Below are 22,283 nucleotides of genomic sequence, written 5' to 3' on the forward strand. Positions count from 1 at the left end.
AATGAAACCTGGATGGCTAGTGGACAAGTAAACCTGCACCACCCCATTTCTTTGTCATAATTTCTTGTATCAAAGCTCCAGTTGCTGTTGATTTTTTTACTGGTGCTATTTGTGCCAGGCACAATTACTACAGAATCCAATCTTGATTCTGCCTGAGCATTACAGGAAAAATCTTGAAAAAGCCCTGTTTCTGAAAAACAAGATTTTAAAGGAACTGTCGGTGACTGAAAAATATGGATAACTATGAAGGGCTATGCCAAAAAGTCTAAAAACGATAGGTTGTCTTTATCGACTTTCAAGAAACTTGGTTAGTCCTGGCTATTCACATTATTATCAGGCTCATGGGATATGATGACATAATTGTATGTTCAGGTCCAATCGTGGAGAAGCCCAAAGCATTACAACTTCCTCTGCAATCAGATGGACAAAACAGAAGGACTAATGCTCCTATAGGAGTCCAGTTTTTGTTTAGGGCAGAAAGAAGTCTGAAAGCACACAGAACTGATTGACAGGATGGAGAAGTTTCTAACTCTCACCTATTTTGAAAAAAAAATCTGTAACATATGCAAATGTTTTCCAGTTACTTAGGAAAATCAAAAGTGGCCAGACATACATTTTGCCATTACTTTACAATGGCATGTTCACATTTTTCAGGCTTTGAGGACAATTTATCAGCATTTATATCCTCTCCACCCTCTACGTAAGTTCAGAGAAACCTCAGACTACCAGCCTTGAAAGAAAGGAATAGAAAAGCTCTTTTGGAAAGCAGCTACCTCTTTCCTTCTCAAATCACAACTGAAAAAAGGATGATTTTTTTTCCATTGTGACTGAGAAAAAAAATCTGTAATAATTTCAAAGTGTAGACTAAATGATGGGAATCAATTGACAAGCATTTGCTGGTAAGTATCAGTCAAGGGACATATTCAACATATATTATATATAATTGCATCATTCTTCTTTAAGAGAAACACACCTGCTCACCTTTCTCTCTTAAAAATAGAACACTTCATTAAAAGTAAAGACCAATAAGTCTGACTCCCTGAATCGGTCTGGATTTACTCTGTTATCCCTATGACAAGAGGGTAACATTGAATGGCAGCCAATTCATTTATGCTTTTCAGAACTGTGAAGGACAGAAGCTGTTGCCAGGTGCCCTCTCACATTTCATGATGTAAGCAAACGTAGATAGAAATGTCTACTTCATTCATTAACATTCACCTGGAACATATGCATGCCTTTTTCCTTGGAAAAACTGTAGAAAATCTGACCACAGAGGAAAAAAAAAAGATTGTAAAGCCTATCTCCTCTTACATTTGCAGCAGGCATTTTTGAGAGCTCATTCATATATTGTGGTAGAAGCCTACACTGTATTTTAGTATGGAAACCATGGAAGTCAGTAAACAGCTGAAACAACTGGCTGTTGTAGGTTTATGAACTGCCATTAGATATTTGTGTACTTGTACAAATATATATTGGCATATTATGAGAATTTAACCAAATGGGAGATGATTGCTACAGCCATCTTTAAGGGGAGTTGGCATTCCTAGGGATCATTTGAGATGTTGTGGTTAAATTCTGGCCTGTGTTGTCATACTTAGTCTCAACACACACTTGGCTACTTTTGTCTGACCCACTCTGTCAATCTGTTATTTTTCATACTTAGTTCTGCTCAATTTGCATTCATACTTGTCAGAGCTTGAGTTTCAAAAAATGCCTGACCAGATCTATGGACCAATGTGTAAGATCACAATTCCTCCTTGTATTAATACTTGCATGTGAAAGGATAAGGAAATAATTGTACCCTGACAATGCAAGAAGAAAAAAAAGTAGAGATGATTTCTGGGAGTTAACCAAAAGAAACCAAGACTTCAGGACAATTGGGCAAATTGGAGGGACAAAGCATAAAAGCAATGAAACCATACTGAAGGAGAAGAATCAATGACAGAACGTAGCTTAGTAGTTTAGTACAGGGTTCCTCAACCTCAGCAACTTTAAGATGGGTGGACTGGCTGGCTGGGGAATTCTGGGAGTTGAAGTCTACCCATCTTAAAGTTGCTAAGGTTGAGGAACCCTGGTTTAGTAGGTTGAACAACCAGAGCAACAGAATCAAGCAAAAAGCTGATATATGTGTCTTGGGAAAACAAGCTAAGATTGAAATTAGGTGACTAGTGTTGGTATAGTCAGGGAAATAGCTGCCTTACAGGGTACATATCATTAATGACATTTGTTTAGTTGGTTGCTTGCTTGCTTTGGCCACAGACCAAGCAGTAGACTTTGTCCAATCCCCTTTCAAACTTCTGTCACACTGTTGCTGCCCCCACCCCCAGCACAGATGATGAACTTGTATGTGATCCGGAACCAGCTTGCTTCCTCTCTTCACTGTCCCAAACAGTGTTTCCTGTTGCCACTCCTCACAGTCTCATGTACCATTCAAAGCACCACAGACCCAGGCAGAGGGGCAACCTAAGCTAGCAACCCTTCCACATCTACAGGTTCAACTTATTCCTCAACTCAAACCCCAGTCTGAGCTCAGGGACAGACCCAGTTATAACCCTAGATTATGCTCCTTTTGAGATACAGCATACTTCACCCCTTTTCCAGTTAAAGTTCCCTCCCCAAGACTCCATCAAGCATCTCACACCAACCCAGACATTTCTTCTGATACCAGAACAGCAGAAGAGCTTCCAGGTGGTTTCAAATCAGTTCCAGGCTCTCCTCATAATTCCGGCTCCTGTACCTTAGTAGAAGCAGCCAATGGACTGATTTCAGCACGTACTACATTGAATTATCCTGCAAACACACCGACAACATCCACTAGCCAAACCCCATAGTACTGAGTCAGTTTGGTAGCCAAGGACAGCAGGTCACAGGCACAACAATTGTCTTTCTGAGAAAAACAAAGTCTCTATAGGTGTTCATGATGCTGCTTTCATGATTTGAGTATTGTGCCATCACAGTGCAAGCTCCACCCCTCTCATATGTGTCACAATGCACATATAAGAGGATTGGGATTGAGTTGGGTACAATGCTGTCTTCATCCTTTGCCTCCCCCTTGACCCCTTGCACAGACTGTGTAACTAAGAAGGATTTCTAGAGGACATTCTTTCTTTTGTTCTTTATGCAGGCAACATGAAAGTACTGGAAGAAACGCAACTTGATTAAATACCTTTTTTTTATCCTGACCCCAGTTTAACCTCACATTTTCTTGACCATCTAGCTAATTTTTCTAATCAGTAACTCAGAAATTAAAGAGAGACTACTAATCTGATGCTACAAAAAATTCAAGCAAGCATCTTAAGTAATTGCGATTACTTTCCTTCAAAACTTTGTTTCCCACGTCTATTTCACAGACCATAAAATTCATTAAAATAGTTTTCCTGCTCTTTTCTTGTGTGCTATAATCACCAAGCTATAAGCTTTTGCTCTATCTCTCCAATTAGAATATTCCTGGTTTCCATAGCTCAAAAGCACAAACTGTTAAGAACACTTTGAAGCATACTATTGCAATGTTCTATTTTCCTTCCTTTTTGTTTTATCACTAAGCCCTTAAAACCAAAAAGTCTCTAGTTACAAATAGATTTGGACTTTGGATAATTTGGCTTTACAAAATCTGTAACAGAAAACAAGTAAAAAGCTCTAGGTGAAGGCACATAACACCTACTACATAAATTACAACTCCCCAGAATGTGACTACAAATAAGACCATTACCGCCTTACTAGCAAAAAGAGACACATGAACAATGAAATGGGAGATCTGAGCTCAGTTACAGGTGCAGCAAAAAGAGGTACATTGAATGAGTTCAGTCATATACTGAATCAAATTATTGGTCCATCTAGCTGTCTGCACTGACTGGCAACAACTCTTTAGGATTTTAAATTTGGTCTTTCCTATTCCTGTTACCAGGATCATTGATGATGATGATGATGATGATGATGATGATGATGATGATGATGATGATGATTTAAATATATATGACGCCTGACTCCCAGTGACTAGGCAATTTACAATTGTTAAAAACATTTAAGAACAAAAATCAGGACAAAACACACACACAACACACACACATGCACACACAAAACCAAAAACAGCACAAGACAGAACAGATCCCCCATGAAGAACACAGGGAGACAACATACTTGCCAACACATTCCTTAGCTTCTGCCAGACACTGCCCTATTTGCAGATAACATTCTGCAAAGCAAATTACCAACCCCAAGCATAATGTAAATGTCCAACAAATTCATCTGAGCCTCATATAGACCTCAGAGACTGTCTTTGAAAGTAAAACGGTTGGTGGCTGCAGCCAGCACATTGTATGGCTTCTCATGTATGGTTCTGTGATTGGCCAGAAGTACCACAGCAACCATTTTGTGAGTACCCATAATAGGGCCTCAGTATTCCAAGAAGCCCAAAAAGAATGGGGACCCCATCTACAGGGACATTACAGAGACTTTCTGCATGCAAAGTATGTATGTGATCACTAGATATTGCCCTTCTTTCAAAGGTAGCTAAATACCAACAGATGTACCATAGAAATTATTTCTGTTGGGACACATAGAACATAAAATAATGGCATTTTATCAGCTTACATGGTATGGAATCATGAGTTTCCATCAAACCACAATGTTTTATATATGAAGCTTTCACCACGTACATGGCAAGATCTTCCTGAGAGAGAAAAAACTGTAAAGCATTTTGCATCTATAAAAATATACACATATGTACTAAGTCTAGCAATCCCCTTTGAAGACATCCAAAACTGGCATGGCCTCATCAGACTTAGACTTTAAAATTTTGGAACATGGTCAGTCAGGATGCCTGGCTTATGTTGTAAAATGTACATATGATGAGCCAGTTCAGTTCTGACTCATGCAAATCACACATTAGCTCCGGAGTCTGCCAACACAAGCGGAAACAATGAAAGCTTCCTGAAGCTCATCGTAGTCTCACAGATCTTTTCTGTATCTGTAAAGAGTATCTTAAAGCACGCTATCATGAACAAACCTCTTACCTTATATCCACCAATGCGGTGCTCTTGCTTAAATTCTTTCCCATTTTTTAACCATCTCATGGTCGGTTGGGGATTTCCTGTAGCTGGACAACGGAACTTGACTGTGTTAGCTGCTGGAACAGCATGTAAGCGCTTCTCCATTTTGTCAGTGTGAGTCCATTTAGGTCCTTCTGTTTCCAAAGATTAAGAGAAGAGGGAGGGGAGAAAAAAATTACTCAATTGCTATAAGAATGTAAACTCCAGGCCAGACACTTGCCACTTGGGTGACATTCCAATGAGACACAACATAGTTTAAGAGGTCACACTGATGTTTTACACTGTTGATTTATGTTATCTTTGGCAACTCACATAAGATATTGAATACCTTAGAAATTTCAGTATGTACCTAGTAAAAAATCTGGCCTGTGTCAGGTGAATTATTACTTATGATTCATGCCTTAAGGTGATTAATACACAGTTCAAGAACAAAACTTTAAAAAATCTGTCATCTTTAAGCTTAGGGTAAACAAAAGTTGCCTTAAAACCTGGATGTTATATTAAAATAGAGTATAAAACATTTCATTTGAAATGTTGGCCTTAATTTTGTTGATTCCATCAACTTCTGAATAACTAAAATGTGGACTGTTTTAGCAAAACTATTATTTAATCAACTAGTTTTGATCTCCAAAGCTCTACATAAACCTGTGGGACTGTCTACTTTAAACTGATCTTATATGGTGCACTCATCCTGAATGAGCATACTGTGGGTTTCTCCTCTGCAGGAGATTCAGGAGAGACCAACAGAGAAGTGTTTTTCTATGGCTACACCCAACTTTGGAAAACCTTTCTACTGGAGATCTGGTTGGTGCCATCATGCCTAAATTTTAGGAAGACCTTGAAAACAATATTTAGAAGGCCATCTGGGGATTCATATATGTTCACTGGATTTAATTACATTCATTTATATTACCATTTATATGTATATTAGTTGTATGTTTATTCATTTCAGTTGTTTGATATAGGACTTATGTAGTTTTAATAGTTTTACACTGATTCATTGTTATTGGGTTTGTGATTTTAATTATAAACCACAATGAGTCCTTGTGAAGTATGATGATATAGAACTACAGTAAATAATAAATCCATATATACAATCTTTTTTCAGAGAATGTATTTTTAAAAGTGCCATAGTAAAAAGCTTTGTATGAATATTTATTTGTATGAATAAAGCCCTTCAAATTCTTTTAATGATCTGAGACTTTTTCTACCCAACTCAACTCAAGGCAATCCAGCCCAACTGCTAGGTTAGGTGTAACATCATAGTGTACAGTAGTGGTCTTTCTACTTCCTATACAATATGATCAGAACAAATTCTGAGCCAGAATTTGTGGGCTGGAAAGAAGAAAACAAACATTTCCTATTATAGTGCTTCTTAAAACACCACAACTTAATCCTAGGAAAAATAATAATTACTGTAGCCATTCCAGCATAGATAATGTCTACTCCATGATAGCCTCCAAAATTAAAGAATGTTCTCCTAGCACCTTCTTTGATGTCACTTTGGTTCCAGGTGAAGCTTTAGTAAAATCCCTTCATTTTCTTGATTTGATCTTTGTATCTTTAGATTGCTATTTTTGATTCTGCCACTTTAGTATGTAGTTCATATGTTACAAATGTTATTTGATACTTCAAAAATTATTCTGAGAATATCACTAAAAGTCTGAATAATCTAGTGAGGATGGAAGAAACAGACAGGAAGGAAAGAAGTTGTTTTCTATTTAATACAGGATTTCCTTCAACTTAATTTCAGGAATGAACCTTAATAAGCTTCATTTAGCATTCCTGTTTTCACACAACAAATTCCATTAACTCAGATAAATACTAGGATGTACCCAAAGGCTACATTCATGCCTGGTAAAAATAACTTTTGGCCTATATTCCCTTCTATTCTGTCTTATAAATTTTTTTGGAAAGTTATATATGAATTCAGTTAATATAGGGAAAGTTAACATGTCATGCAGTTGGAAGATGTTGTCCCAGATTTTGGGGGGGCTGAGATTTAACCACCTGCATATCAATTTTCCCTTGTGCTTATTTATTTTCAATACCATGCATATCACTAGGAGAAATTACAAACATTATTTGAATGGGTGGAAAAAAGCCTCCCCCCATATATATTTAAAGCTGAAACTGTGAAGACCCATGTGAACTCAGCACTGATTATTTTAAAAAACAATTCTAAGTTTTTCAAAGGAGTTCCAAATGACAAGGGCCTGAGATATCTGATGAATCATGTCTCACCACATCTTACTACTTATTCTCCAGATCAAAAACAGAAGCCCTTCTCTGTGTCTTATGGTAGAAATATGTTTGGTGATGTCAAAGCCTCTCAAGATCCCTTCAGTAGTATGACGTTTGACAAAAATTATATTACTAAATGTCAAGATACCAGTGGTGGACTGCAAAGGCATACAGCTTCAAAATTAAATTAGAGTTTTGAAAGGAATACCACAAATGTGTGACGGAGGGAGGTGCAGAGAGGAGCAAGATTGTTATTAAACAGCAAGGGCAGTAATAATAATAATAATAATAATAGTAATAATAATAATAATAATATAGCAGTCATAATTACTACTGATTTTCATTATCTGTCCCAGGCTGCTATTATTATATCACTTAGTCTTTTCCTGGAGATAATAGAAATCTGATTAACTATGTATTAATGTCATGACCGTATTTAATTCTATTAACTCATTTAGCTATTTAAAAATTAAAACTAAAATGAGTTTAACAGCAGGGCCATTTAATTATTTTACAACAGATCCTTCCTGAAATAAATCAGTTGACTATGGAATTTCTTAAGACTAGAGAGGCTCAGAAGTATAACCATTCTTCTTTCAACCCCACTTCATTTCCTTTATTAGCATAGAACATAACAACTAAGCCTTTCCATGCATCATTTATAGCTGTTTTTTGAATCCACTAACACACACTCAGGAATCTTGCCTTCTACTTTCAGCCACGAAACAAAATAAAAACACAGCTGGGGAAGCGTTCAACTACGGGCTCTTTAACAAGCTGCGCAATCAAAGAAAACATCTAAAAAATTAAGCCCTCTAAACATTGTATGTGATTGCTTTTGTTTCAGGGTGGAGCCTTTAGAAATAATTAGTTAGAAAATTCAATGGGTATTTGATCATGCTGTTCCGTGCTTTTCCATACTTAAAGCGAAAGACCGCAACCGTAATAAAATGTTTAATTATTTTAAAAGGCATATAAAAGAAGGAACCCTTAAAAATAGTTCTTACAAACCTAATTTAGAAAACCAAAATAAGGCAGTTAAGTCTGTAACCCAAAAAACAAACAAACAACCTCACTCATCCAGCAAGAATGTTACTAAATACCTATCCATAATGAATACATATTTTGGCTCTTGAACCAGCATGTTCCACAAAGCAGTTCAAACAAATAACATTGTTGGAAGAAAGCCCAAAGTCTGAATAAAGGCAATCCAAATTGTTCGTGAATAGAATCAGCATTAGGCATAGGAACCTATATGGCTGCTACGATCACATTGGACTTTGAAATGATCATGATTCATTCAATGCTATGAGAGACAATATTAGCAATCTACATTTTACCAACAGCAAATACGGTGTACTAGTCTCCCAAATTCTAGTTAGCCTTCAAACTTGTTGGCATCATGGGTTCTAGATTTCATTCATAATCATAATAAATCTGAGTATTTGTCTAGTATAGGTAGCTAGGTGAATTGGGTAGTATTAGATGACCTTGGCAAAATGACCATCACTAAAACTGATTTCTTCTATCCACAATGAGGTCACCAGTTTTCAAGGTTAAAACATGAAACACTTGACATTATGTATTGTAAATTTCCGCTGTTAAAATAATTAGTAATATCATATCATCATCATCTACCACAACTACCCTCAACTAGGCCCCTTCTAGTTGAGTTCAAAGTATTAACAATGCTGGTGGAATTTTCAAAACTGTACTCTCAGTGCATCTGGAAGGTCCCAGATTGAAATGTATTCCACAACCTCTTGTGCATGTAACTCTAGTCCAACATTATTTTAATAGTCACTGCTACTTTAGTTTTGTTCAGATGTTTTGATTTTATGACTGATATTTATTTTTTCCAATGGTTAATTCTGTAAACATCATAAAGAAAAGTTCTGAGCACTGTAATACAAACACTGGGGCAATGAGAGCTCACTGATCACTTTGGAAATATAAAGATGGCCTCTGAGTATATTTAATACATTGATCTAATTTAACTGTATCTTACATAAAGTGCTGGTCAAAGCATATACAGCATAAAATCCAATAACATAAGCATGTTGGCATTCAAAATAAAAAATTTGAGAGGGATTCAAAGGTATAGCAGATGTACCTACTAACTACACTGAATAGCCAAGATTTGCTTTTGCCTTTACATTTTCTTAGTAAAAAGCATGTTGACAAAAGATGAAAGTTATAAAAATCATATGCAGGATAATTTTGGGATCAACCAACCTGTTCTCTCATAGGTAAGGAACCAACTCATATACACAAACACACAGAGAGACTGACATTCTGTATACACAGCTACCTGTGACACTGACATTCGCTGTAACAAATATTTTCAAAACCAGTATTCAAAATGACTCATATGTAAAATGTATACACACATGCACATTTAACCTTATGCATGTTTGCACTTACACATACCCACAGAACCCACAGTTCTGTCTCAGTTTAAAGTAACAGAACAAATGTTATATATGATTTAGCACAATGGTGTGTGATTTCCCCCCCCCCAAGAAAATGACCGTACTTAACCCTGGACTCAGATCCCTTGGCCATTCTCCAAAAAGTAGTGGCTGGAGCTGAACTAAAACTAAATTGGATTCATTCCTTTTAAATTTACATTTAATTACAATTAAATATAGTCAATATGATTATGATTATTACATACTTCCCCTTCTGATATATTAAAAATAGAAACTGATAGTAATATTTAGTTTCAAATTCTTTTGACCCAATTCTGTGTTGACTGATATGGTAATCACTCACTGTCTGAACTGCCAACCTTGCACACTATACTTTTTGGCATTAGACTATAAAATCATTAGGAAAGATATATTTCCTTATAAGATCATTACATTCTCTCTTAAAGGTGTTTGTTAGTTAGTTAGTTTGTTTTTACTACAAGTCACTGTCACATTATCAGAAAAGAAGAAAGAGGAGATTGGTGCATATTGACATAAATGAACAGGGAAGAATATACAGTGGTACCTCAGTTCACAAACTTAATTCGTTCTGGGACTCTGGTCGCGACCCGAATCAAATTTTCCCATAAGGTTCAGTATAAATACGGTTAATCCATTCTGACCCCTCCGAATTTGGTCGCGACCCAATTTTGGTCGCGTCCCGAATCAAATTTCCCCATAAGGTTCAATGTAATTACGGTTAATCCGTTCTGAACCATATGTTTTTTTTTTTTTAAACCGCAAAAATATGAAACAAAATACAGTACGAAGAGAGAGAACACTAACATTGCTCGACGCGACTTCTGGCGTGGAGGACAGAAAGGCGGGTGGGGAGGCGGTTATTGCTTGGAGGGAGAATCCCCCTCCCTACAGGAAGCCATGACCACGTGTCACGGGAGGGAAAATGGCCGTGGATCCTGTTCGTCACCCGATCCGGCGTTCGCAAATGGAGGCAAAATTTTGCAAATGGAGCTGTTCGTGACCCGAATTGGTTGTGAACAGAAGCGCTCGTGACCCGAGGTACCACTGTACTACCTTATATCCATGCCACAAAGATTAGAAATATTTTAAAATAAGAGGGATAAACTATTGCTAATTAAAGCTCATGCATTTTACAGCCAAGGAATAAATGACAACAAAACTTCATCTTCATAGACTTCCAATCAGTGGGTTTGGGATACAAAAATGAAAAAGTTAGCAAGAACAAAATATTTCTACATGGATCTTCTAAACAGCTTTAACTACTGAATTTACTTACTGATCGGGTTGCTGTCATTCACAAAATCCTCAGATGCATCGTTGTCATCTTCATCATCTCCAGATGAAAGAACATCTGAAGTTTAAAAATTATTTTAAAAATCATTCATGTGCTAGGTATTAGAAGCCAACATGTATTTTTCTGCAGTCTGGATATTAAGAATAGTACATCTGGGAGAGATGTTTCTGAAAAGTGCCTATAGCAAGTCTTATTTAATAATAATAATAATAATAATAATAATAATAATAAATAAATAATAATAATAATACAGGTTGTAAGTCAGTGAAGCTATGTTTGTATGCAGAACAGCCTTATGTCCTAATGTTTCTGCTGCTTCAGAACATCCACCAGTATATACTACTGTCCTCTCCAAGTACATACTGTATACACTTGGATCATGGACCAAAATCTTAAATAAAATATTATCTTGTTTATTCTTTTTTTTATAACAAACAAAATAAAAATGCATTTGTGACTTAAGAAACACATACATTTGTCTGAAGGAGTAGATGATAGCCCTACTATGTATTGAGTGTAAAATAGTGTAAAGTAGCTTTACTACTACTGAAAAAGCAAAAGAATAATTTCAAAGAGTTTGTGTTATTACTATAATATACATACACCTACATTATTTGTTAATGGAACATTAAATGATTTAAACATCCAGCTTTCTTCTGCTGTAAGCTTATGACCCTTCCTGGGGTAAGCCCCACTGAATATAATTCTGAGTAGAATTATATAGGGTAGCTCTATTAATCACTGTTTCCCAGTTTCTAATTTATATACCAGATCTGTAGAAATCCTTTTGGAAAAAAAAGAGCCTCAAAACACACAGGAATGCTTATGAAGCACTTCCCTGTGAATCATGAAGGCAGCTGTGTCATTTTTTAGGCTTGAAAATGTGCTCCTGGCTATTTCTGCATGCAAAGAGAAACTGTTGAGTGTGCACGCAGAAATGGTGTGCATCTGGAATGAGTCATGGTTGCTCTGCAAAGTGATGCCGTGTACACACTAGCACACATTTTAAGCACCGTTTTGGAAGGATTTTATAGTTTTAATATATACAAGCAAGCTGCTAAGTAATGAACACATACATACAGGCTGCTTATATCTCCCAGAGTAGTCAGTAATTTCATACTTTATATGTGGGCAGCAATTCAGAAGTCAATGAAACATTCTAAATTTACTGTTATACTAAAGTCATATCTTTTTCATTTTATTTATTTAAAATAAGTTATGCTGCCATCCTTCATCAAAACTGATGTTAGGCCAGATTGGCTTGAGAAGTTAAAAATTACATAAAACCACACCCATAAAAAAAATGCCAGTAGATAAAAAAGCTTTAAAAGTTGAGGGGGAAGAAGATTTTTTTTTTTTTTTTTGGCCTGGCACATAAGAAAAGCATCATTGGCACCAGATGAACATCTTGGGAGAAGACAATTGAAAATCCCCTCTCTTGTGTTACCACCTATTGTATTTAATTTTCACATGGAAGGTGTACAAAACAGGGCATCAAGCAAATGATTGAAAACGCTTGGTCAGATTGGTAAATGAAAGAATAATACAGATGACCAGAATGTTACTTGGCATATTTTCTGGAGTAAAATGGTGTCTCCATAGGTAATTAATTTAGATTAGCTGTTTGCATATATTAGAAGATGTCTTTTAGCAAACTTACCTGTGACATTTATAATGAAGTAGAGGGTTTCACTGTCTGCAACCCTCACAGTGCAAGCATACAGGCCAGAATCTCTGGGTGTAGTATCTTTAATCCACAAGGTTTCCCCAGTAATGACTGTTCGATTATTGGATACCAAACGTTTCCCATCTTTAGTCCAAGTGATCGTGGTGGCACCTTTCCCTTGACAGTGCAATTTCAAAGTTTCTCCCGGAAGTACAGAACGTACATCAGGTTGAGAGATTTGATATTTGGTGGGTGGCTCTGCTAAAGTGGAATATAGGTGGGCATAGAAGAAAAGGAAAACAATAGAAGTGGGAAACAAAATGTCCAACAATTGTCAATGAAGGAACTTGCTTCATCACAGCATGTGCAGATTTTAAAATAATCAGAATATGAATTTCATTCAGCTGCCACTTTAATAATATTGAGAAAAGCTAGAAACACTGATAATATCTGCTTTATCTCTGACATGATGACATGTTGCTCTTCTTGGCAGCTAAGAGGACAAGGGTAAAATTAGATTCAAAAGGGAAGTGGATACACATCTCAGTGTTGCACAGGGCAATTACAAGGCAGGGAAGGAGGCTATGCTGAGAAGAGGAAGTCTCTTCCTCACTCAAGAATCCTGGTAACAGAAGGTTCAGAATGTAATTTAAGGTGCCACAGGACACTGTGTCTTGGCCATTCAATTAAAGATACTCCTTGATGCTGAACACAGGCACAACAGCTTTCTTGATTCTATGCCTAATTGGTTATGAGATCTATTCCTATAGATCTCTGTACTGTACCTAATTGATTATGAGATCTGTAGCATGACACAGCAATATAAAAAATCACTTACAAGTCCTTTTGAAGCAGTTGTGGATAATATACAAGCCTAAAGTGAAGGGAATAAGTTGTCTTTGACTCTTACATTATAGTCTGCATGACCTATGGATTTCATCTATAGAATCTCACAGGCATGTGGGTCTGCAGGGAAGGCAGGAAGATGGGGTGGAGTGGGACAATCAATGCCATGCATATCATTACATCATCACACAATTGATGCAAATTCTGCAAAGGGCACAAATAACATCATTTGCATAATGACATCATGAAACATGCACACAATGGCATTGTGGCTTCTACCAGATGCTTAGGGTCACAGGTATGAGCCATACCATTGCAATTCTTCTGTATGCATGATTTGGCTTGTTTTAAGTGGAAACTATAGCACTGCAACATTAATGCCGTGAGAATTTTGAGAATAGTGACGATAAATAAATATTTATTTATTTTATTTTATTTTATTTATTTATTGGATTTCTCCACCGCCCGTCTCCCCCACAATAGGGGACTCTGGGTGGTTTAATGTTGCCTTATACATTATTTAATTCTATATGTTTATTTTGTTCAATAATCTAATGCACACTCCCAGCCTACGCGGCAGCATATTCAGTTAGCCAAAGAACACAATGTGGGAAAGCAGGAATAAGTCTGTTGGCTCACTAACTTCATCATGAATTGAAGACAAATGCTCACAGTGGGGAGCCTTCTCTATTCAAGGTGCATGAAATCAGTTCTCTAAATCACTGGATGCCTCCCTAACTTGGATGAGGACTATCACTGTTCACTGAGATGGGCAGAACCAATTCACTCATCTTTATTCTCCTTCATGGCATAACTGATCTGAATGGCTAAGTAGCAGTCATCGCTTTTCACCAATCACAAATAAAACATAACACAGCGTAAACTGTCTGCAGGTGTAAAGATGATGTGGAAGAACATAATAAATGTCCAACCCCATAAGAATAGTGGCTAACCCTGACCCACAATCTCCATAAATTAGCACGGTGAAAACAGTAATTATTTTCCTACAGTAAAAAAACTCCACCTTTTAGCTTTTCCTACCATTTGCCTCATTAAGGAAATGCAATTCTTCACTTTCACACCATAAGATCGTGGCTGATATTGCTAAGTACTCAAATAGAATCTAAATCAGCTTTCTATACAAAGATTAACAGTTCCCACATATGGTTTTTAAAAACGAGTGTCAGAATTTTCAACAGCTCAAAATTCTTTGGCTAGAAAGTCCTCAATGAACACTTACACACTGTGTTAACAAACATGCAGAGGCAATTATGGATTCCACCAATCTATTATATAAGGATGACATTTTGCATTAACAGGGCGGGAGGGAAGGAAGGAAGGAAACATCCATATGGGAAATGGGCTGCTTTCTGTTATATACTTTATATCAGTAAAAGGTTAAAAAGGGTTTTAAAAAATTGCCCAGAGCCCATGATTGGTTTTAGATTTGCTGGTATTTCAAAATAAGCAAGACTAGTTTACTTTCCCAAACAGTTGATACTATTCTTTACACAGGCATTCGGTCCAAACATTAATGATGCCAAAATCACAAAATATCCATTGCAACATCACAACACAAGCTTTGTCCTTTTGTACTTGCATTGTGACATTGTCTGAGAATACATAGGGAGTGGAGGGTATATCACAATGTCACAATGCAAATTTCTTCATTTGCCCCCCTCCCCTTTCCCTTCCACCCACTCTGGACACCAATGATTCTTTATAACCTTTGGAACAATGCATCTGTTGATTGCCTTTAGCTTTAATCAACAATTTACAGAGCTTTGTAAATTAACTAGTTCTAAGATTTCTTTAAATCATAGTTCTATGTGACATTTAAATATCAACGGTGATTTCATGCCAATGAAAGGATTTTCATTCAGAATCTAACTGTGCTTTATGAACCTGGTTAGCAAACCAGGGAGATGTACTTTAAAGAGATTACATTTGTATATCAAAACAGTAGCATGAAAGATGGAGATGAGGCATGCAGGCAGATGGACAGAAACTTTATTTTGGTCACTGACCAATAAAAATACATTCAATAAAACAAACAAGGCAAAGTTAACCCCTAACATCAATTACTGTTGGCAACCATTTGTGGGCAAAGCTTGAGCATAATGTAACAGAATTTTGCTACTTTTAGAGAACATTAAATCGAGCTAAAGATAAGGCTCTCTTGAATTTAGGAAGCATGATGTAATATAAATATGAAGCTGGTTTAGGTATGAAGTAAGAGTATTTTGGCAGCAATGGTCAGCAACGGCAAAATTTACAGGCATAATTGGGAGGACAAAGTCCTATTCCCGTTACATGCAAAAAAGGGGGTGAGGCTCTGACTTTGTTAACAGGGAAGTCCCTGGTTTCCAAAATGAATTGTGTCCACTGAACATTTTTGAGAGATGTCAAAAGTTAATGTTATCATAAATGGGGAGAAATGCTAATGAATTTTTAAAAAGGAAAGGTCTTCTTGGAATTACACAAAGGCACAACGGAACTTGCAAAAGGAGTTACGCTGCAAAATGTTTTTGTTCTCTATTCCATCCAGCCAGAACATCCTCAAGAATATTCCATTTCATTGCCTCCCAATCCTCACTGGACTATTTTCCCATCCACCCCTTTGTTTTGTTTTGAATTACAAAGTTATTTTTTAGTGCTATTTTCATTTTTTGACTTCTGCAAGACTTATGTTTCTACAAAGCTTCCTGATTCCTTCTTCCAGTGCATGAATGATGATGTCATGTTGGCTGTATAAGCATCAACCCTTACACTTAAACATTAGAAATATTAAGAATAATTGTTTTAGCATGAGAAACATAAAATATTAAGAACAGTCATGACATAACTGTTGGTTTTGCCAAATTCCAACCTAGAAGCAGCTAAAGACTGTCACTTTTTATAAACCTTGCCTATAAAACTTCTCTCAGCACCGCTTTTGACTGCGTGCCCAAAGCAAAAAGAGAGCAGGTGAGATATTGCAGCATTATCCTGCCCATTTCTTTCATGAAAAATCCTACAGGTTTAAGTGCTTATGAGTTCCAGGCAACCTGGAAACCATATCGCTCTACAGAATTAACCCATCTCCCTCTGAGATGCTTTGGGCCAAACTAGAACATACTTTTTTATACTTACATGAAATCTAGCACAAAAACAATGAACTCAGCTCTGTAGTACCTGGTTGCCTCATATTTCCAGGTGGTACATTATCCAGCAAAAACCATAAGGTCTTCCAGCCAGAAGAGAGGACTGGCAGGGGACCATGTCAATCCATGTGACATGCATGGATTCCCAGAGACACTTCTCATGATCTACGTTTTGCATTAAGCAAATAAGTCACTTTGGACTTGATCTTTTTCTTTTTTCCCTTAAGCAACAAAGCGTAGATTGACTTTCCAACCTGCTGTGCCTCCAATTACTTGTTAAAATACTGCAAAGAAGCAGAGACAGACCTAGAACAAACCACCTGTTCTCTACCACAGAGCCACTTACAAGCCGTCAGTAATACGTTGCCAGAGGCATGAAGAGTATAAACTTTCCATTGTCTCTCCATGTTTCTGACCAGATCCTGACACGCGGTAATAGTTTTTCTCACCTCTTGATAGTAAGCTGAAAACAGCCAGTTTTCCAAAGAGTCAAGATTCACACTGTAGTAAGCTGCCACTTGATTACTATCATCTGAATGCACTCCCAGTTTTCACATTTCACATTATTCAAGAGGATAAGCAAAAATGGAGATCACTTCCACTTTACTGGTCCCCTGGAAAATATAGGAAGGTCTCACGAGCAAAAAGCCCTACCTCTTACAACTGTTTCAGCTCATTTTTTTCCCTGCTCTGGGAACAGAACAATGAAATGGGATTTCCACCCCACAATACAGATTTGATCCTTATGGACTAAGTTTCAAAATTTGAATTTAAAAAATTGTAGGCCTGCTTTCTGGCTCAAAATCTTAGTTCAGTTCCAAGGACAGTTCTTTAATTTTTTTAAGCCAACATTACTGGTCTATTATCTAATGCATTCACAGCTTACATAAATGCCCCTATGGCTTGTATTATATTTTTGTAGAGAGAAACTAAGGGGAAAAGCACCGTCTTCAGGCTTACAGTGGAAAAGATGCAAATTTCAAGAATAACAACACAAGAATCCTTAGGTACTAGTTCACAAAGTTACAGCAAGCAGGATGCTTGTTCAGTGCTATTACTGGGGCTGCTGTCAGTTTGGGCTCCATCTGAATCATTAGAAATTTAAAATGGGGAGCTAGTATGGGCTAGACAGGCAATGTGAATATTTCGCACATCAGTGCCATTCTGGGGTAGTGCACCATTGTCATGGAAGTCAGTACATCACTAGCTCACCTTGCAAAATTGTGTAACTTATTCTCACACTTATCAGCTCAAGGTGGGATACATATGCCAATTCCAAAACATTATTCAGGAATTAGCCCTGCTCTTACATTATTCAGGAATTAGCAGCATCAGTGAGATTTGCAGCCCACTTTGCATAAAATTAAAAAGGGATACATCCATTAAACAAGAGAGCCGTTACTATATGCAGGGAGAAAATCTGGTATTTATTTACTTAACCTTCATTTACTTAACCTCTGTGGTTTGTGCGTGCATTTGTTTTGTAGTATTCCATGGATGGATGGTAACAATACAAATGTAAGCAGAAGGCCTGTTTGATTTTGTGAAAGTTTTGGAAATAGAGCAGCTGGTACAAGAATGTTCTTGAGGATAGGATTTTGTAAGATATGCAATAACATGCCCTTTTTTCCCTTTCTAGATTTCCAATAAGATAAATACTTTTGGTCCCTATTTTATTCAACATCCAGTTTCAAGCTGTAATTCTATACACTGTCTTGGGCGTAAGTACAATTGGACTCGGAAGACAGACACGGGTTTGCAGTGCAAAACTCAGTAGCTGCTTCATTTTCTTTTAAAAATCCCTGGCAAGAAATATATCCTTGCAAGTACAGCATTTAAAAGATGTAGACACAACAACAACACAGTTCTTGGTCCATCAGACTTCTGGCGGCTGCTGCTTTTCTTTTAGGATGGCTATTAAAAATAAAAAAATCTGAGTATTTCTTTCTTCTAATATTATCACCGCAAGGCTAACAAGACACAGATCAAAATAATATGCTCGCTTTGAATCTTGCTTTGAGTATTATTAATTATTGTTGTAAAATTAAGAACAGCGCTTCAAAACTTATCCATACGTGGGACTTTTTGTGCAATTAACTTTTCCAGCTCTGCTAATACTTTGTAAATCTATCATGAAGTTCTTCTGCTGGCCTTTCATCCACTTTTAATTTTTTTTTTTAAGATAAAAAAATGTAAAGTCTTAAACTCATCAACAAAATATAAAATGTATATCCTGTGGAATGTTAAAGATAAAAGACAAACAAGAAAATGTAATAACTCAAGAACATCATACAGAGGGACTAAAAGTTTGGAAACAAATGCTACTTCGTTAACTGTGATTCTGGTTATGTTATATCTAAAACAGTGAGCTAAATTTCCAGCATCTGATAGAAGACCTCCTAAATCTAGAAACACAAATATGAGAAATAAAAGCCAGCCCTTTTGTTAATAGTGATTATATATATATATATATATATATATATATATATATATATATATGCTTTTGGTATCCTTATTTCAGGTGTTCAAGGTTTCTACAGTCATTTATAGTAAAAAGAGAAAGATGTAAATGTGAACCAAGAAGCAGATCAAGCTGGTTCAAGTTAACATATGCCTTAAAAACCATGGTCTACCGAACCAGAAAGCAAGACTTGGTGGACATGCCATCCACCAAACATGTTGCCCTACTCTGAATAGAGATTTGTATCCTATGCATTTTGCTCCATAGTTCAGCACGGCCAAGTCATATATCAGAGAGAAGGAAAGGATACAATAAAAACATGTCACCCTGTATTGTGATGTGACTGCACAGGTTGCATGTGGGTGCCTTGCTGTCTAATCTGGGCAACAGTACAAATAAAATAGGCCCAGACGCAGGGCCCCATATATATTGCCAAGGAAGAAATGTCTGAGGTGGATGAAACTCTGCATGATGTGGACAAATTTTAGTCCCAATGCCAGAATGCATGATTATCCAATGAAACTTCTTGGCAGGAGATTCCAGACAAACAAAAGGAAGGATTTAATTATCCAGCGTGTAGTTAATTTATGGAATTTGTTGCCAGAGGGAACATTTCCACACTAGAGGTAGTGTGATGATGTCCCTGAGTCAAGTTCAACTCATGGTGACTATCTAAATATATCCATACAATTTTCTTGGCAACAGTATGGAAGTAGTTACATGCATACTGAACTACCCTGAATAGAGTAGAGATTTAGAATAGAGATTTCTACCCTATGGTTGAGCTCCATGGTTCAGCATGGTGAAGTCACATACTATATCAGAGAGAGGGAAAGGCTACAGTGTTACAGGGTGCAGTTCAGAAATCAGGTTTCTTTTCAACAATCAGGCCTGCCCCTGCTTAGCTTCTGAACCTCGAGAAGGCTTTCAGCTGCTGCCACCTGCTACTTGCTTGCTTGTTTGTTTGATTGATTGATTTACATATCTTCTTTTCTCCAAGAGCTGAAAAGAGCATTCCTAGCAACCCCCTCCTTCAATAATTTTATGTAACTATAAGCCTGTGAAGTGGATTGAATTACTTGCCCAGTGCCCCCTAGTAAATTTCCAAAGGTAAAGGTGAACTTGACGATGCATCTCACTGGACTTAGACCACTTGTGTTAACTACCACACTATGTTGGCTCTGAACAATATGCTGGGTTTTTCTATAGAAATATAGAATGTAGAATAGAATAGATTTATATCACCACAGTAGCATCTGGATTTCACTATACATTGCCAATGCAGAAATTACATAATTAGGGATGGTGTGAACTGGTTTGTATACTGACATAACCATTCCAGCTGAGGTTTGTGATGTTAAAAAAATAAGATGTAACCCTTCGCATACTGGTCATCTCAGTTTTGAATAAGAAGGCTGCAACTGTTATTATACAATCCTTCTCTGTCATGAACCCTTAGACCAGTGCTTCTCAACCTCAGCAACTTTAAGATGTGTGGACTTCAACTTGTAGGATGCCTCAGCCAGCCATGCTGGCTGGGGAATTCTGGGAGTTGAAGTCCACACATCTTAAAGTTGCTGAGGATGAGAAACACTGCCTTAGACAGACGGGCAAGATAGCTATGTCCTTCCACTTGACTCTCCAGCTACACTCTGAAAGGCCTACTTATGCCATCCAATGTTTGGGGTATTCACAAGTGCTATATAAACAGGGGTGATTGTTAAATTATATGATAGCTGATTTTTCTTAGCAGAAATGAAATAACACAGTTCAAATCCTAATATAAAAGAGATCTTCAGTAATGCAAGTAAGGGCCCACTTTAAAACACTCTAGAAGCAACTTGTCATTTGGGCTACAGGTAGTCCCCAGTTTAAGAAGGAGCTCCGTTCCCAAGGTCTGTCCTTAAATCGAATTTGTATGTAAGCCAGAACAATATTATTGTATAATACTATATGAGTAGCATTGTGTAATGAACTCGAACCGTTGTGTATTTAACTCGAATCATTCTATATTTAACTTGAATTTTGCTACAATAGTCTCCGTTCTTAATTATGGGTCACCTTTAAACCAGACATTCTTAACCCAGGGACTACCTGTATCTCTCAACACTGGAAGTAAACCTGTGTCCAAATGCAGAACAAGTTGGTGGGACAGAAGGACGGAGAATGAAGCAGGAGAAAGTGTGCATAGTGTGTTGAGAGACCTCCCTCCCATTCATCCTCATCTGTCCTCCAGCTCATTGACTGTCTTCCAGAAAATTAGTAGATAGGTTTATCCATCTTTCTGTCACCTGAACTAGAAGGGGAAACTAGGAGAATTCTTGTCAATTTAACCTAAGCTGCCAAACCTCAAAAATCAGTAAATGCTGAAGAAAATGTCTAATACATTAATTTGGGACAGAACCAGCAGTATGTCAGACTTCCTTCCCCACAGTTAAATCATGGAACAAGCTCTGATGAACAGTATATATCAGAATACAAGACAACACAGAAATTCCAGCAATTCCTCTATTTCAAAAGAGACACCTAAAGAGTTTTAAGGCAGCAAAACCTGTCTGTTTCCTCCTGATCTTTCACTGAAGAGGGCTAGATACCCCCCCCCTTGTGAAGGAGGGGAACTTCCATCTGTCACTGTTTTGATAACTGACACCACTTTTATCAACATGAGAAGAAGCTCTCACACACTACATCATTTCCCAGTTAAATTGACTAGCAATACCCTCCCCCTTTTTTTTTTAACAGACAAGTCTACAGGCCTTTTGAAAGATCTCTGAACACATGTTTCATAACAGAACTAGGGGTCTTCTAGAAGACCTGCATACCAGTGCGTACAAAGAGCTCACTTAATGAGCAAATGACACTTTGCAGAGCACAGGGTCAGGCATTACATGCCTCTGTAATCCAATTTCTCCTGCAGCCTAAGCCAAAATGGCCATGGCACGTAGGGCCTAGATACCAAAGGGGAGAGGCATGTCCACAGTAACCTTAACCAGCAAAGGGAGCCAGGCAGATGCCAGCCTCTGAAGATTGTGAATAAAGCATTGTAGATCATTCATACACCAAAACTGGAGTCAGGAGAATACAGAAAACGCTGCTTTAAAATTGGAACAGCTAAGGACAGATTTAGG

At 37.2% G+C, this 22,283-nt stretch overlaps 1 protein-coding gene across 6 annotated transcripts in view; it reads right to left on the minus strand.

Moving 5' to 3' along the window:
* Nucleotides 1-22,283, minus strand: part of FGFR2 (fibroblast growth factor receptor 2) — a 120,446-nt gene that overhangs the window by 78,124 nt on the left and 20,039 nt on the right. For 2 of the 6 annotated variants that reach the window (XM_015888811.3, XM_015888810.3), the window contains exons 3-5: nt 12,700-12,963; nt 11,022-11,096; nt 5,013-5,182 (exon numbers count right to left, since the gene is read on the minus strand). In XM_015888811.3, coding sequence (XP_015744297.1) covers nt 5,013-5,182; nt 11,022-11,096; nt 12,700-12,963 — 509 coding nt within the window. Of the gene's footprint in view, nt 1-5,012; nt 5,183-11,021; nt 11,097-12,699; nt 12,967-22,283 lie in introns of all 6 variants that reach the window. The other 4 variants (XM_088132187.1, XM_088132186.1, XM_007432551.4 and 1 more) reach the window with 3 other exon arrangements.

Source organism: Python bivittatus, unplaced genomic scaffold, assembly GCF_059951505.1.
Source record: "Python bivittatus isolate LINGU-HERP-01145 unplaced genomic scaffold, Pbiv_v1 ctg000980_np1212, whole genome shotgun sequence".
NCBI lineage: Eukaryota > Metazoa > Chordata > Lepidosauria > Squamata > Pythonidae > Python > Python bivittatus.